The sequence below is a fragment of the Molothrus aeneus genome, unplaced genomic scaffold (genome assembly GCF_037042795.1).
Source record: "Molothrus aeneus isolate 106 unplaced genomic scaffold, BPBGC_Maene_1.0 scaffold_526, whole genome shotgun sequence".
Classification (NCBI taxonomy): Eukaryota; Metazoa; Chordata; class Aves; order Passeriformes; family Icteridae; genus Molothrus; species Molothrus aeneus.
Window position 1 is genome coordinate 40,761 of NW_027099205.1, and position 15,274 is coordinate 56,034.

The window sequence follows — 15,274 nt, forward strand, 5'->3', positions numbered from 1 at the left end:
AGGAAACTTTACACACTGAGTTTCTCCCCCCATAGAATACACCGAATAAATTATTCATCCAACAATAAATTGTTGGATTTTGTTTCAGTCACGCCATTCTGCTAATTGGTTTGTATTTTGTCTCTTGGGACACAGCAGTCAGCCTGATAGCTTTTCCTCTAATATTTCCAAACATTATCCTAAATGAACACAACACTGCAAACTGTATTTTGTCCTAGGGATTTCAGATAAGCCTAAGGATCCCTGACAACTGGAACACCTTTCCATGTTCTACCACTATGTGGAATAAGCATCAAATGTAACTAAAATTAAATATGTTCAAATACCTCCACAGCAGTAAAGAGGAATTTTGAAAAGGGATTAAGAATTTGCATGTGATATATGAAAAATGAATGGTCTTCCAGTTCTGCAAGTGAAATAATCAGCACGCTACACAGAAAAGGGAGAATTCAAGCAGAGGAAGTACAAACGCCATCTGAGTGCTCCAGCTCTCTCTCCCAGGGAACTGAATGATGAGGCACCATACATGGGCTGCCTGCCATCAGCACTGCCAGAGATGAAGCTGAGCCAGCTGAAGTGACACCAGGATATCTGATGGCTATGGGAATCAGCACCCTAGTGCCTTTGGCCACTGCAAGGCATTGCCCCAGTATCTTCCTAGAGAAGAATGATACTGCAAATTCAATAGGACCATCACTGGGCATATTCACTTCCCTTTCAGGTTTCATATTTCTTTATGAGTTGGCTCTGTAGATGAAGCCTCAAAGAGAAAGGCAGGAGCACATCCATATTAATAATTCAAAGGATGCATGTGAGTTTTCCTCCTGCTCTGCTCTCATCATACCTATGCTTCTGTTCTTTCTTCTCTGTACTCACTGTGCCTCAGGCTTTATTTTGTAACATACAGAAGAATCTTTGTAAACATCAAAAATCATTATGTGTCACCCCACCCGAGAGACACCAACTCTGGCAAAGCACAGAGAGGGAACTAATCAGGGCAGACCACCTCTTGTACTCTTTGTAATTAGAAAATCAAAATCCTCTGGTACCTTTTAGATGGCCTTGATCACATGTGTTCATCTTAAATCTTCATTTCATCAATGAACAAAAAGACAGAAAATGTTTACATCTTTGTAAACATTTTGTAAAAAATAACTACGAGAGACCATGAGGTCTGACTTCCCTCTTCTGGGACGGCTCTGATGCCTGATTCAAAAATCCTTTCATTGCCTCAAGAGTTTCACAGTATTGGAGATTTCTTCCTGGGGATAGCGTTCTTGCAAATCTTCTCTGATTGCTGACAGTGGAAGGAGGATGAATGAATTCAGCCCTTCCTAAACACTGGTTTATCTGTAAGTACACCCAGAACATAAAAGCTGTTTTCCACTATGATTCACAAGAGCCTTCTGCCATTCCTTTTTGTATCAGCATTCACAGAGGCAGTGGTTCTTTGCTTCACAATATCACTTCCTTCTGTAATTTACATCTACTTTTCCCTTGTAAAGCAATTTTAATTCCTTTTCCTTACAGAAATTCAGCTATTCTTCTAGTTTTATTCCAGAATTTCTGAAGGCTTACAGAGAGAAAAAGGGAACCTTGATAGATATGGAAGTAAGAAAAGTAAATAAAGTAAGAAAAATAAAAACTATGGTTCTTTACCAAAAGTTGATAAGGAAATAATAATGACAAACTATTTATGCCAAAACACTCAAAAATAAAAAAAGCCTTTTATCTATTTCTGCAGCCTAATTATGTACTTTATGATATGTTAAATATTTTCAGCTGGTTTGGTTTTAAATCTCAGTTTTCCTAAAGCTAAGCTTTAACCAAAAACTGCAATTTCATTCCTTATTACAGAAAAAAAATCAAAAAACATGTGCGTATGAAAGAAAAAAAGAGATGGGGAGAGAATCACAGACTAACAAACCTATGCATTTTTAAGTAGCTTATTTTTATACTAACTTTATTAAGTCTCTCTATCACTACCCTAATTATCTTAGTTCATTTCAGTTCTTCAAACTGAAATAATAATCATTCCTAGCAGAACATTAGTAAAATAAAACATTACAATTGGTTAAATGTCCAAAATAACAAGAGGAATGAAAGAAAATTTAGCCACTTAGATGCTCAAGACAAACTCATCAGTACACGTCATCAGTTCACTACTGGAAGAGTCAGGATGTCAAAAATTCATTGTAACATTTATAAAATCTTAAAAAAAACTTAAAATACAGAATAAGGGCTGTAAGAATAAATTTTATGTGTCTGCATTCAAGATCACAGAAAACTGTGATCAACCAACCATTCATGATGGTTAATGACAAAAAATAGGGGAAAAAGTTAATATTAATTGTTTAGACTGAATTTCACAAATAGCTTTGATATTTTAAAACTGTGAAATATACTCTGAAGACAGTCCACTCGAAATTAAGAACACACCATACAAACTTTCTTAACTACAGAAAAAAGCAAAGCAGGTTACTACTGAGTTCTGCAAGCAGGGAGAGGAAACAGAAGATCTTCTGAGTTGAATTCTTTCCTTTTGTAAGATCAGATAGACCGTGAAAATTCTACTGTCAAAATCCTACAGTAATGGAATGACAGCCAGTCAATATCCATACTGCAAAAGAGACTTTTATAACTTTAAAATCAAGCAACTACCAAATAGCCTTATAAAGGCACATCTTGATCAACAATTACCACATTAAGGTCATATTAGACTTCAAACAGATGTTTTCATAACCTTACTGAAGGGCAGGGAACAGTAAAAACCTGTAAAGTTCATATTTGTCAGAGAATCTTTCACACAGTGAGCCTGGTCTGGGTCTCACTGAAGCTCCACACTGAAGGTCTGCTTAGCCAAATAGCCCTTCTTCTTAGCAACAGGATCTTAAAAGGCAGTGTGGTACTTCTGGTTATATTCTCCCAGCTGCCAGCAATGTGCCAACTGCAGGATGTCCTCAGTCAGAGGCTGGACATACATCACTTTCCTCATAGCTTCTGATGAGCCAGGAACTAATTGTTCTCTTGAAACCCAAGAGACTCTAATGATGCATTTCTTAAATTTGACTATTATGTAAAAGATTTCTTATTACCTATTGTAAATTCACTGTGTGCTCCCTTCTCTGTGCCATACAGAAATAGCACACAGGAGTTGTTTATTTGTCTGTTTCATGCTGTTGAAGATCTTATGTACCTTTATGTTTTCCTTCTTTCTAGTAGACTGTTATCCTCTGTAAACACCACAGAGAAAAACAGTGAGATCTGTTGCCAGTATGTTGTATCTGATGATTAGGAAAGCAAAACTGACATAAATCTCCTACATTTGTCTTCAGGTTTTTCGTCATGTGGCTACAGATCCTCCTAAATCAGGAGCCCCCGCTAGAATATACTCAATTCACATTTGTTTTCTCTGCTCTAAATCTCCTCAATTATCACCTCCACTTGTAGTTGCCTCAGGCTTAATCTCCTCTCACACTTCTCTGCACCTGCTCCCTGTTTTCTCCAACGGCCCCTTCCCATTGCACGCATTTGACATCTTCCTCCATGCTGTACTGCTGACAGCAGAGAAGAAAACAGACAGCAGTAAATTACCAGCTCTAGATCCTCACAGACAGCAGCTCCAGGATATATACCACAAAGAAAAGAGGATGCATGCTTGATTATCTGCAAAGGTTATGTATTTGTAAAGCTGTGCGCATGCATGGAAGAATATGAAAAATTTAACCACCAGTCTCTGAAGAGGTTCTACCACACCCACAGAACTACACTTCGGAAATTTTTGAGCTAGTCAGATATTAGCACAGCAAGGATACGCAATAGTCTTAACTTTCAAGAACATGTTCAAAGTCTGAAGAAACTGACATTTCTCAAAGAAATTCTTCCATTAAATTGATGGGCTTGCTTGTTTGATGACTTGCACTAATATGTCTATATAATTCTGTATCCACTAAAAAGTCAAAATGAAGATAGCTGTTTTCTTACCTCCTTAAATTCACTCATTTGCATTTTATTCTATTATTTTATGGTAAAATTACCTGAACTGAAAGCATGAGAGATTACTTTAAGATCCAGCAGTCCAGCAGCCCCAGCATTACCAATCAAACCAGGCTCCTACAGCAGGCACACCTAGGGAGTGATTCTTTCCGAAACCCTGTGGTTGCTCTGATATAAGTCATCAATAACCTCCTGCTGGCTGTGATCACATTTTGTGACTTTTCCTTTCTTGATGAAATGAGGTGATAAAGCACCCAATTTGTATTCAATACCTAGGTTCTCAACGCAAAATAAAACATAACCATCCATGTGGAATATATACAAAATCATCTCACATCTGGAGAAATTTTGGAAAATTGTTTTTTAGATTATGTATTATGTAATTATTTTTCAATCATAGAATTAAATAATGGGAGAAGAGCCAGAAGACAGCAAACAAAACTCCCACAATCTGTGAATATGGTCTTCATTTGCTAAGGGCCAATAGCAGAAGAACCTGTTTAATCCATACTCAGCTGAATAAGAGGACTGACCTCATCCCAAATACTTCCACTCCAGAACACAAAAGCTGCTAACAAATAGTAACTGCACTGGAATATAATTTACCATTTTTGCAAACAAAACATATGTTGCTTTAAATACATTATTGCTGTACTTTGTTACTTATTTTCAAATTGCTTTAGATTGACAGTCTTTGAACTTATTAGAAGGTAAAAATAAATAACTTACTTTTTTATTAAAATTAATCACATTTTACCTGCAATAATTGAACTCCCAAAAAATCCCAACCATAATCACAACAAAAGATTTGCTTACTCACATCACAGAAATGACAAATGGAAAGAGACTAGAAGAGCTCTCATACCCTACACATTCCAAGAAATGTAACTTAAAGGTCAGGAGATGATAGATTTAAGCTTTACTTTCAAAAATAAACTAAGTGGAATTTAAATACTGAAGTGAAAAGTAGAAAAGTAAAATAAAAATTAAGAAAAAACCCAGAGATTTCATTGCACTATCAAAGGTGGGTTTTGTACTTTAAAATCTATTTAAGTGCAACCAAACCCCACTCAGATTCAAGGAATATCTCTAAGGATCAGACCAGAGCATGCTCAGCAGGAGATACATAGCAACGTAATACTAACATAAAACAATGCATTAGCAGCTGATTTGTAGCTAATTCTGTTGCTGTTTCTCTCTGTTAAGAAAAAGAAGCCCTGCAGGTATTTCAGTAAAGGTAACAAAAAGTTATCTTCATCCGAAAATGGCGTGTTCTATGCTTACATCTATAAGGTCTCCTTCTTTCAGATGTTCATTAGAGACTGTGGTAATTTTCAAAGAGTTCTGGAAGCTACTTGACATGCTACTGCTTTGCTTCTCAACAAGGAATTAGTGTGGTCCATTTCACCTGCAGAATCATAGCAGATATCCCAACCTCCCAAAAGGATATTCAAGATAAATAAACTTCTCGACAGTTTTGAGGAAGAAGTTAGTCAGGGTACCTTTCAAGGGAAAAGTTTGAAAGAAAGAAGACAATTGATGTGGCCTAGACACTTTCAACAGACTACAGAAATATAAAGAGAATGTCAGTAACATATTCTAAGAAGAAATAAAGTTTTCTTGCACTTAATTGTTATCCTTCCTAAAAGGTGCCTGGAAAAGAGAGCAATAGACACATATGGAAATTAAAAAAACCCTAAGAATAAAGTACTTTATAAAAGCACTTTATTATTATTTGAAGCTGGCAGAAACATTTAAATCAGTCCTTCAAACTATAAAAATGGAATTTTTTGCTTATCATAGCCTTACAAGAAAATTCAAATTTCACTAGAAATGGTGAAAAATTGTCTTGAGCACAAGTGCCCCTTATCCCACTGCTAATAGAGCCAATTGGCTACATACCTTTCCCATTCTAATTGGGATTATTTCACAGAATCATCTGAGTCAGAAGTGACCCACAGGAATCATGGAATAAGTGAATGGCCCATATGGGGATCAAATCCACAACTCTTTGCCTTTCTCCACTTCTTTCAGCAACAAGAAGACTGACAAAATACACTTGACTTATTCCAAAGGTTAAGGAAAAGGAGGAGTGTGCTTGTTTCTCTGTAATAAAATCCAGGAACACCTGTTCAAACATGGAGTTGCTTTAAGATTTGTTTAGTTATTGCTTACTCCAGATGAATCAGAAGTTGCAAACTAAGGATCTTAGTTTATATTCATGGGAATATAAATGAAAGTGCATTTCAACACACCAGACACCCTGAGTGCAAGTTCTCTATAACAGAATTTAACAACATTTTGGGGAGGAAACTAAAAAGAAAAAACAGGAAGACTAGGAAACTGTTTAGGACACAGAAAAGGAAAACTACTCTGTTGCCCTTGTTCATTCTTTTACCATTGCCTGCAGTCATTATTTTACCATTGTCACACAGAAAAATCAGTATGATTTAAGTCAAGTCAGTCTTGGTATCTCAACCCATTACTTCTCTTTAAATATTCACTTTTTTACTGAGTAACTCAATAGCATTTGCAGGGGATGGATTCTGAAAGAGCTAAAAGGATGCTGCTAACACCTGAGCTACTGATTCAATTACTCAAAAATTTTCACTCCAGCAATAGTTATGAGGCTGCAGCTTTTCAAATCTCATTATGTTGATGACCTGAAAAGATACATTTGCTTCATGTCAGAACACAATTTTTTGGAAGACTTTCAGTTTGGATGTTAAATCTTTCTCATTCTATGCTAGAAATCTTCATCAGAGATGTTAATAGCACAGAAAACAAATTAATGCTTTAAGACATCAGGATAGATGCTTGTAAATTCTTTATATCATGCCTAGAACTCTCCCATATTTTCAGTCCTATAATAATGCACGATTTTAAATGCAAAGACAGTTAAGTCATTGATTGATTCACACATCTTATGCACAAAGCAGAGCTGAAAATTTAGAGCATTTTAAATTTAATTTTCAAATTCTCATAATACAAGACATGAGTACTGTTAGTGAAATATACTTCAAATGCACAGTCTATGAGGCTTTCTATAAAATGTTATGAAAAACCCTCTAAATTCAGCTTTAGAAACAAACAGAGGCTTTCCATCAGTTTCTCCAGCACACTTATTTCCTGGCAATCTCCAGTATCTACTGATCAACTGCGAGCTTCCTTTTTCTTGTTCTTATTGAATGTCATATTTGTTCTTAACATATGTGACAAGGATAAAAGGAATTTTTTTCATTGAAGAATACATTCACATCTGCAATGAACTTATCAAGCTGAATGCTGAGATACACATTCAAGAAAGTATAATTTAGAAAGGAATAAAATATAAGAGACAGATAAAAGGAAAAAAACAAATTCAATCTTCCAGCAGTATATTATAAGGAGGTAAAATTACCTGAACAGCAGTCAGCAACAATTTGATCTGCTACGAATTTTAACTACTTAATATTCACTACCTGAGCAACAAAGTGCCAAATCTGAAGCCATTTAATTAGACGCTATATATAAAAGAAAAGCAATTGTAGGAAAAAAGACCAACAACCAGGAAATAAAAGAACAACAGCTAAAAAACCAACACAAAAACCCATCCAAACAAAAAACATCCACAAACCCCACATTGCAAAATTAAATATCAAAGGAGTTTATTCCCCTGAAAATCATAGAATAGAACAGTCACAGAATATAATAGGCTGCGTTGGAAAGCACCCATTAGGATCATCAAGTCAAATTCCTGGCCTGGCAGAAGACACTCCAATAATCACATCATGAATCAGAAAGATGTTAGCTAAACGTGACAAGAACTACCATATGAACTACCTTCTAGCCCAGTACTACCTATATTCCAGTACTTTTCTAATAATTATAAAAGGGTCTGCGCCACAGCTGTACAAATGTTTTGTTGTTCTATTCTGTTTTTAATAAGCAGAAAACAGAAGCAAGAAACAAAATACAATGAAGAGAAATAAAACCAACAAAAGAGTACTCAAGTCTGGGAGTGGGATTCTTTTTGGGAAACTAAAATTGTTGTGGCAATGGTGTGTAAATGTTTCTAGGAGCTGATTTTCCAAAACAATACTGATAGTCCCTGAATTTCAACTCCAATCCTTTTCTGATTTGCTCTTTAATTTACTATGACTGGCATCATTATAGCTGCCAAACTGGTTGTTAACATTGTTCAGTACTGCAGGAGAAAAGGCATTAAGCTCTTCAGCCTTCATTGTAATCCGCACAGATAATTTTAGTCCCTTCATTGAGTGGTGAAGTATTCTTGGTGTCCCAGTCAACTATGCATGTATTCTTATAAAGATTTCTTGCTACTTTCAAGTATTCTTTATTTTGTATTGGGCAGGATATTTCTTAGAAGCTTAAGCTTTTTGGTTTGCTTTGGCTTTGTAATGCTTAGCCTCAGACATCTGAGCTTGGATCTCACTTTCTATCATGTTTCTTTTCTGTGTTTGAGATTACAATGATTGTGATCAAGGTTAAACTCCTCCTGCTCTTCCAATACTTCCTCCACATTGGAAAATTTTATTCTCAAGCTCATTAACACAGTCTTTCCCTAACGCCATTTCTTCTTTGCTATACCTCCCAGAAGGTTTCATCAATCCAAGTCTATGAAATCAGTCCTCCTAAGAGACATTCCTGATATTTTGCTATTTTCCCTTCTATATTTTTGAAGAATCATGAGCTTGTATTTCAAAGTTGCACTCCCACAAATGTTCACTCAAATCTTTCAACTAAGATTCGTCTGGGAAAGGTTATTGTAATGTCTATACATAGTATTTGGGTTATCTAAATTTAGATCCACAGGCATCCCTGACTCAGGATTTAGCCAAGGCCTAGGCAGGTAAATACACTTATGCAGTCAAAAGCCCCAACTAACTACCTACATATTCAAGATACAAAGTTTTCTATGTTTATTTTATACACACATACACACATACACACATATATATGTACACACACACATATATATGTAATGTATTATAGGAGCATATTATGGCAACTAGAATTCTACTGTCACTTGTGCTAAAACTAGCTGGTAATGTGGCAGGACTAAGTTCAGTGTCCATCCTGTGACAAATGGGATTCTCAAAAAAAGCCTTTCTCCCACTGCAGATCCATGGGACCCTCCCTCACAACCATTGCTTAAGCACACACAGATTCATCATTGAGCAGTTAAATAATAGCAACAAAAGCTATAGCAACACAAAAGCTCAGTGGCTACAGAAGGACTTTAATTCTACATCTGTGTCTACTTATTTCTATTTCATTCCATTCTATGTCTGATCTGTGGTTTGACAGAAACACACACTAATGTAAAGTCTGTGCCTGTCCCAAAGCCATCCTCTACCAGGCTTCACTTTTGAGTTCCATGGCTGAAGCATCCAGGTAACAAAAAGTTTCTATTAGATGATTGTTTCACTTTAAAGTGGTACTTATAGGTTTTTTGTAGTACTAACTGTCACTGCGCAAAAATCTTGAAGAATTTTTCAGAAAAGAGCTGTGCATGTGAGGGAAATTTTGCCATTGTTAAAGCATTTGGAGGTATAGACATACACACAAAAAAAGGTTCATTTCAAGTTTCCTCAATAAAACCAAATGCCATGATTTAGCACAGATAACATGATACAAATAGCTCATTTCAGTCTGATTCTGTCCCTTAGTGCCATGCAGTTCATTGTACCTGAGAAAATGGTGCTCACTGATGTGGCTGTGTTGTTACTAGGCAACCAGAGATAAAATGCAGGGCTTAATGATTTTTATTTAATGCATTTTTATGAGAAAGTACACTCTCTTTTTTTCCCTCCCTTGCTATTATTTGAGGTGTAAATGTTATTTACCCAAGGAGATATATTTAGCCATCTGCTGTGATCTGAACAAGAAAATTATTCAAACTGGATATTCAAACAGCCAGTCAATAAATATTTCTAAACATATTGACCATTACCACTACCAAACACTTCCACGGTGGCAGTGGCTGAGATCTCAAAACACTTCACCAATGAAAAATATTCAGTAGGTCTCATAGCAGAGAATAAAAAGAAAACAGATAAGAGCTCAGGGTCATTTGGGACAGTTACTGACATTTATGTACTCTTCCGTGGCAGAAAGTAAGAGCCCAAGCCTATATCACCCTTTCCCATGTTATCATGACACCACATCTGGCAAGGTCACACCATGTGGCTTTGTGTAGCCCCAATTCCCTCCAAAAAAAGAGGTGTCATGACCAAAAGCCCCAGTGGGGCTCTGCTCAGAGGTGTCTCTACAGGGAGATACACATGTTAAGAAGCACCCTGTTATCACAGCCCTAATCCCAGGAGTCTAGGCATACATCCAAGAGGCCTCCTGCAACTCCAAGCTGCCTCGCAGTTCATCTCCCAACACAAAATTCTATGGCTCTGTAGAGGGTCCTGACGGCAGTGACACCTCCTCAATTCAGTTTCACCTTCATTCAACAGTGTTGGAAGTGTTACCACATCTATAACATCACACAACCTCTCAAGTTTTTTCACAGGCCATGCTCTTCCTTTCAGTCTTTACAAGGGCTGGTGGCTTGTATGTAACTTCTGACCATTGAGTTTCTTTTGTATTGGCCAATTTCTCAACTCTCCCATCTTTGCTACAGGAGCAGGAAAATGTTTATAGCTCTGAAAAAACAACCTGAAAGCCTCAGGCTGAGTGTGTGCGTGAGAGCTCAGGTTCAAACAAAGCTACAGGTCTGGCTGCATGCTTAACTTCTGCAAGCTGAAGCGAGAAGCAATGAACTCCCTGCATCATTTCATTTTTATTTATAGATAAAGCCAAAATAACTGATGCTACCAACATGATTGCTTAGCATTTGTCTCTGCAAAGGCTTAACTTCCAAGTAACAGGAATCATGCAATTCAGTGGAAATTTTTTTTGACCTTTAATAATGGGTCACCTTCAAATTAAAGTAGAAATTCCACTGGACTTGGCACAGTTACATTTTTATAGACAGTTACCTGTTCCTCATATAACCCATCTTATTTTCTTGATAGCAGATTCTATTCCCTCTCACTTAGATAAACAAAAGAGATGCATGCAACAGTTCAAAAAATTTGTGTAGATCAGTAAGCACTTGTTGCATTTAATTAGAAGCTTACAATCAATGTATTTCTGATCCCAAAATGAGTACTGATTGGCTACTTCGGACCATTTCCCTATTCAAAATAAACAAGGCTGAAAGTTTAATCTGCCATTTTAAAAATCAGTAATTCTTCACTGTGTGTCCCAAATATAACAGGTAACAGTCTGACTTCCTCCTTCTTCAGACACCTCTCTGCGCAGCCAATCTTGCTTCTCACAATACAGGAGACTTTTTAAGCAAACAATAGCTATCAGTCTGTGAGTCTGAGAAGTGGGGGGTTTTTATCTCTTATCTCTTTTTCTTTTCTTTTATCCTTCACATCGACAGAATTTGTCTGCCTCTGAATTGTTACAATTATTAAGTGTCTGTCTGTACTTCAGATAAGAGTGTGTAAAACACCACACAGACTAAAACTAGAGAACAGCATTAAGTAAAGAAAAAAAAGTCCTTCACTGTGTATGCATGTCAGATTTCACATCTCCCCAGGTAAACTTTGCAGGACATGTTAACAAATGTAATTGATTCCCAGTTAACTTCCTGTTTTCAACAAGTTCACAGATACATTGAGATTGAATTTCCAGTAGTTTATATTTCATTAGTATCTTACTATGCCAAATGCCATTCCATATTTGTATCAATGATCAGAAACTAAAGTAAATCTCAGGAAGTGGGAAAACAATCCTAAAACCCCAGTTAATCACTTTATCTTTGAAGACAAGCCTGACCTGCAGCTATTTTGATGAAAAGGAGCAGAGTTGGCTTCACGTCTCTACTCCTAGGCACTAGAACTGTCCGCTTAAATTCAGTTAAATGTTCAGTCAGTTACAGAAACAGAGCTGGGAAAAAGCACCAGAATCTGGAAATCCCTCCTGCCAAGACAGTATCTGAATTACTACTCTCACAAACCCTTTTCTTCTCCCTGTAAATGGGTTTGAGAATTTCAATCTTCAGCCTTGACTAACTTTAACTAAGGAGTCAGGCAAAACTCAAATTTTTAGTTGCCTTAGTTCCCTATTGATGAGCTAAGACAGCTTATACTGCTCAGTACTGAGGATGTACTAGACACCATACAGAGGTATTTCCTTCTGATTCCCTGGGTTTTAACTCTTACACCCAAACACAACATTCTGAATTCCACTTTTGAAAGAGTGACATTTAGAAGTTAAGTCAAGGATGGTTCAAAATATTTGTCCTAAATCTGTGGTTTTGTATCTTCATCTAATTTGTCCATAAAAAACAGAATTGCAAAGTAATATTAATAATGCATCTTGCAAAAAGATTGACCTTTTTATTAAATGGTATTGAAAATGCAGTAAGACTCACAGTGGACACAGTTCACAGCAGATCTACTAACAACTGATAAATGGAATTACAGCAAGAACGATGTCACATCAGCTGCTCACTGACAAGAAAATTCTACCCTATCTTACATGGATAGAAGAGCAGAAAGAGAGAAAGAGATGGAATGTAGGTGGAAGGCTTTGATCTACTTAAATTCTTTAAATGCTAGACTGAACAAGGTATAAAGGACAAGTGTCTAGAAGAAAAGATTCTTTATTTAATTTTTAGATAGAAAAATACTTGAAACCTTTCTTAAAAACAAAACATGAGAATCTTTTGCTGTATTGGCACTGTAAGTCGTGGCAAATATCATGGTATTTTTTGTGATAGTTCTGTAAGGCACAAAGAAATAAATGAAGTTCCCAAATGTATTATCCAGAGATGCTTATATAACAAATATATTTTCCAAATAACATCTCACAAACAAACAACAAACAAACAAAACCCCCAAGCCAACCCCCAAACAAAACAAACAAAAAACCCTGAAGAAATAACAGCCTCTTCCATAAACCATTTACTAGAAATAGTCCAGAAGAGTTTGTCTTGATCTTACTGCCAAACTGCATTTAGCTTTTATTAGGCATATAAAAAAACTTAACAGAGAGTGAAGAAAAAGCTAAGAGAGCAGTCTATCTTTTACATATTACTATGCCTTAGCAACTCTCCAGGCATCAATATTTTTTCAGAATAGGCTGTTTCATGTTTTTAAATATTATCATTTTAGACAAAGAAGAAGGGCAAAAAGATTGGAAGAAACTTCTAGATCAGCTAGCTCATCCTCATTCTCAAGACACAGCCAAATGTCTGTATCTCATTATGGACTGATATTTATGTAATTTTTTTACATTTTAGAGACCACAACTGTGATAGCTCTGTGGTTTGCCTAATCTCTGTTGTTATGTACTTGATTTTATTTTCAGTAAGTTTTGCATTAAGTCTTATGTGAATCTTCTAAGCCTAAGCCTAAGCCTACTCTTTTCCTCTTTCATCCACGTATTACTTTATTTAACAAATTTGAAGGCTCTTGCTTTGTTTCCCTTTCAAAGGCTGATCACAGCAAACACAAAGTCCTGACCAGCATCAGTTGTACAGCAACAAAGGAACTGCTCACCAAAGCAGAGCACAGTGCCAGGAGAAGGCAATCCAAGAGGAGAGGTTAGACCAATGACCCTGATTTGAAATCCCCCCAGCCTGTCTCCAGAATACTATATAAAATAAAAGGGTATGTTGACTATAGGGCTTACTATATTTCAATTCCCTACCTCTACTACAGTGGTTTTTGCAGCTTTGCACATAGGTTGGTTGAAGTTTCTTGCCGTTTTCCTGAAAAACAAAACAAAACAAAAAAAAAGAATAAATATTTAAGGCCATAATAGTACAATGAAAGACTTTTCACAGATAAGCTACTAGAGGAATGTCTGTATTTTAAGCATCACAAAGCTTTTTGCCAAATAGATGAAGAACTAATTAAAAAAAAGTGTAAGGGAGAAAAAAGTATTGTGGAATTGTGTAAGATGCATCTGAAATGAAATCATGTTTTTCTACATTAGGAAGTATTTATTACAGCTCTTTCAACTTTAAATCAGCACACTGTTTAATTGAAATTTGGTATGTTACTGATATCTTTATTTATTGGATCCAAAAGCAGCAGCAAGCTGGACTTTGTACAACACCATTATTTCACTGCACAAAGAATGAAATTAATCTCCAGAGGGGACCAGTACCAGGCCTAACAATCTCTCAAGTAAACTTTCCTAACCCAGACAGGGATTTCGGATAGCACTATACCCGGTAGTAAATGTAATCCAATTTTCTTAATTAAAAAGCAACAAACAAACTAAAAAACCCACCCAAAACCCACAAAAAAACAACCAAACAAAGAAAACCACCAATAAAGTGAACAAGATAAAAAAACCCAAACCTCTGCCACATTTTGGCACTCGCTCTAAGACTCTGGCATTCACCCTAAGTATTCCCACAAAGCATTTCTGTACCAAGGAAAAAGAACGTCTAGAGAATAAAAGCAACACTTAACATGTATACCTTCATTGGCAACTGCACCAAGATCCTAGGAGCACAGGGGAAATAAGTGACTTATGTCAGCCACTCCATGTGTTTTTCAGAAAACAAACAAAGCAGCATGGCACATTTAATAATTAAGAAATACTATAAATGCTTTAGTGGTGTTCCACTGCTAGCTTCTCAGCATTTTCCTCTGTTAAAAAGCAGAATTCTTGAAAATTTTTCTTCAAAATCCATGAAACCAGGCTTCAAAACAAGATAAAACCTCCTTTCCCACATCGTTTTTCCACAGAAACACTATTTTCTCCCTGACCATCCGTATTTCACAGACTCACAGAATCATTTAAGCTGGGTAAAAGCCCTTAAGACGAAGGAGTCCAGCCTGCAGGGGCTCTCCCCCAGCCTCCCTCCCTTCCTCCCCCGGGGCCAGCACCGTGCCCGGCGCCGCAGCCGCTCCGAGCCTCGGGGCGCTGCTGCCACCGCCTGGCTCGGGGGCAGCGCCGAGGGACGCGGCCAAGGCCCGGCACCGCCGGCAGCTCGGCCGGGATCCCAGCACACATACCGACACCATCACCGCTATACCCAAAGATACCTATCTTGGGCAAACCCCTTTTTATTGGCAATATATAGCAGCTGCGAAGCCTCTAACAAAGGGTCAACCCTGTCCCGGGGGCATCAGGCACAGCATCACCAGCCGGGCAAGGGAGGGATTATCCCACTCTGCTCTGCACTGGGGCAGCCTCACCTCAAGTGCTGGGGGCAGTTTTGGGGGCCACAACATAAAAAAGATACTAAACT

At 37.1% G+C, this 15,274-nt stretch overlaps 1 protein-coding gene across 1 annotated transcript in view; it reads right to left on the reverse strand.

Moving 5' to 3' along the window:
• Positions 1-15,274, reverse strand: part of OXCT1 (3-oxoacid CoA-transferase 1) — an 81,972-nt gene that overhangs the window by 39,214 nt on the left and 27,484 nt on the right. Inside the window, exon 7 of the mRNA XM_066571434.1 lies at positions 13,717-13,777. Coding sequence (XP_066427531.1) covers positions 13,717-13,777 — 61 coding nt within the window. The remainder of the gene's footprint in view (positions 1-13,716; positions 13,778-15,274) is intronic.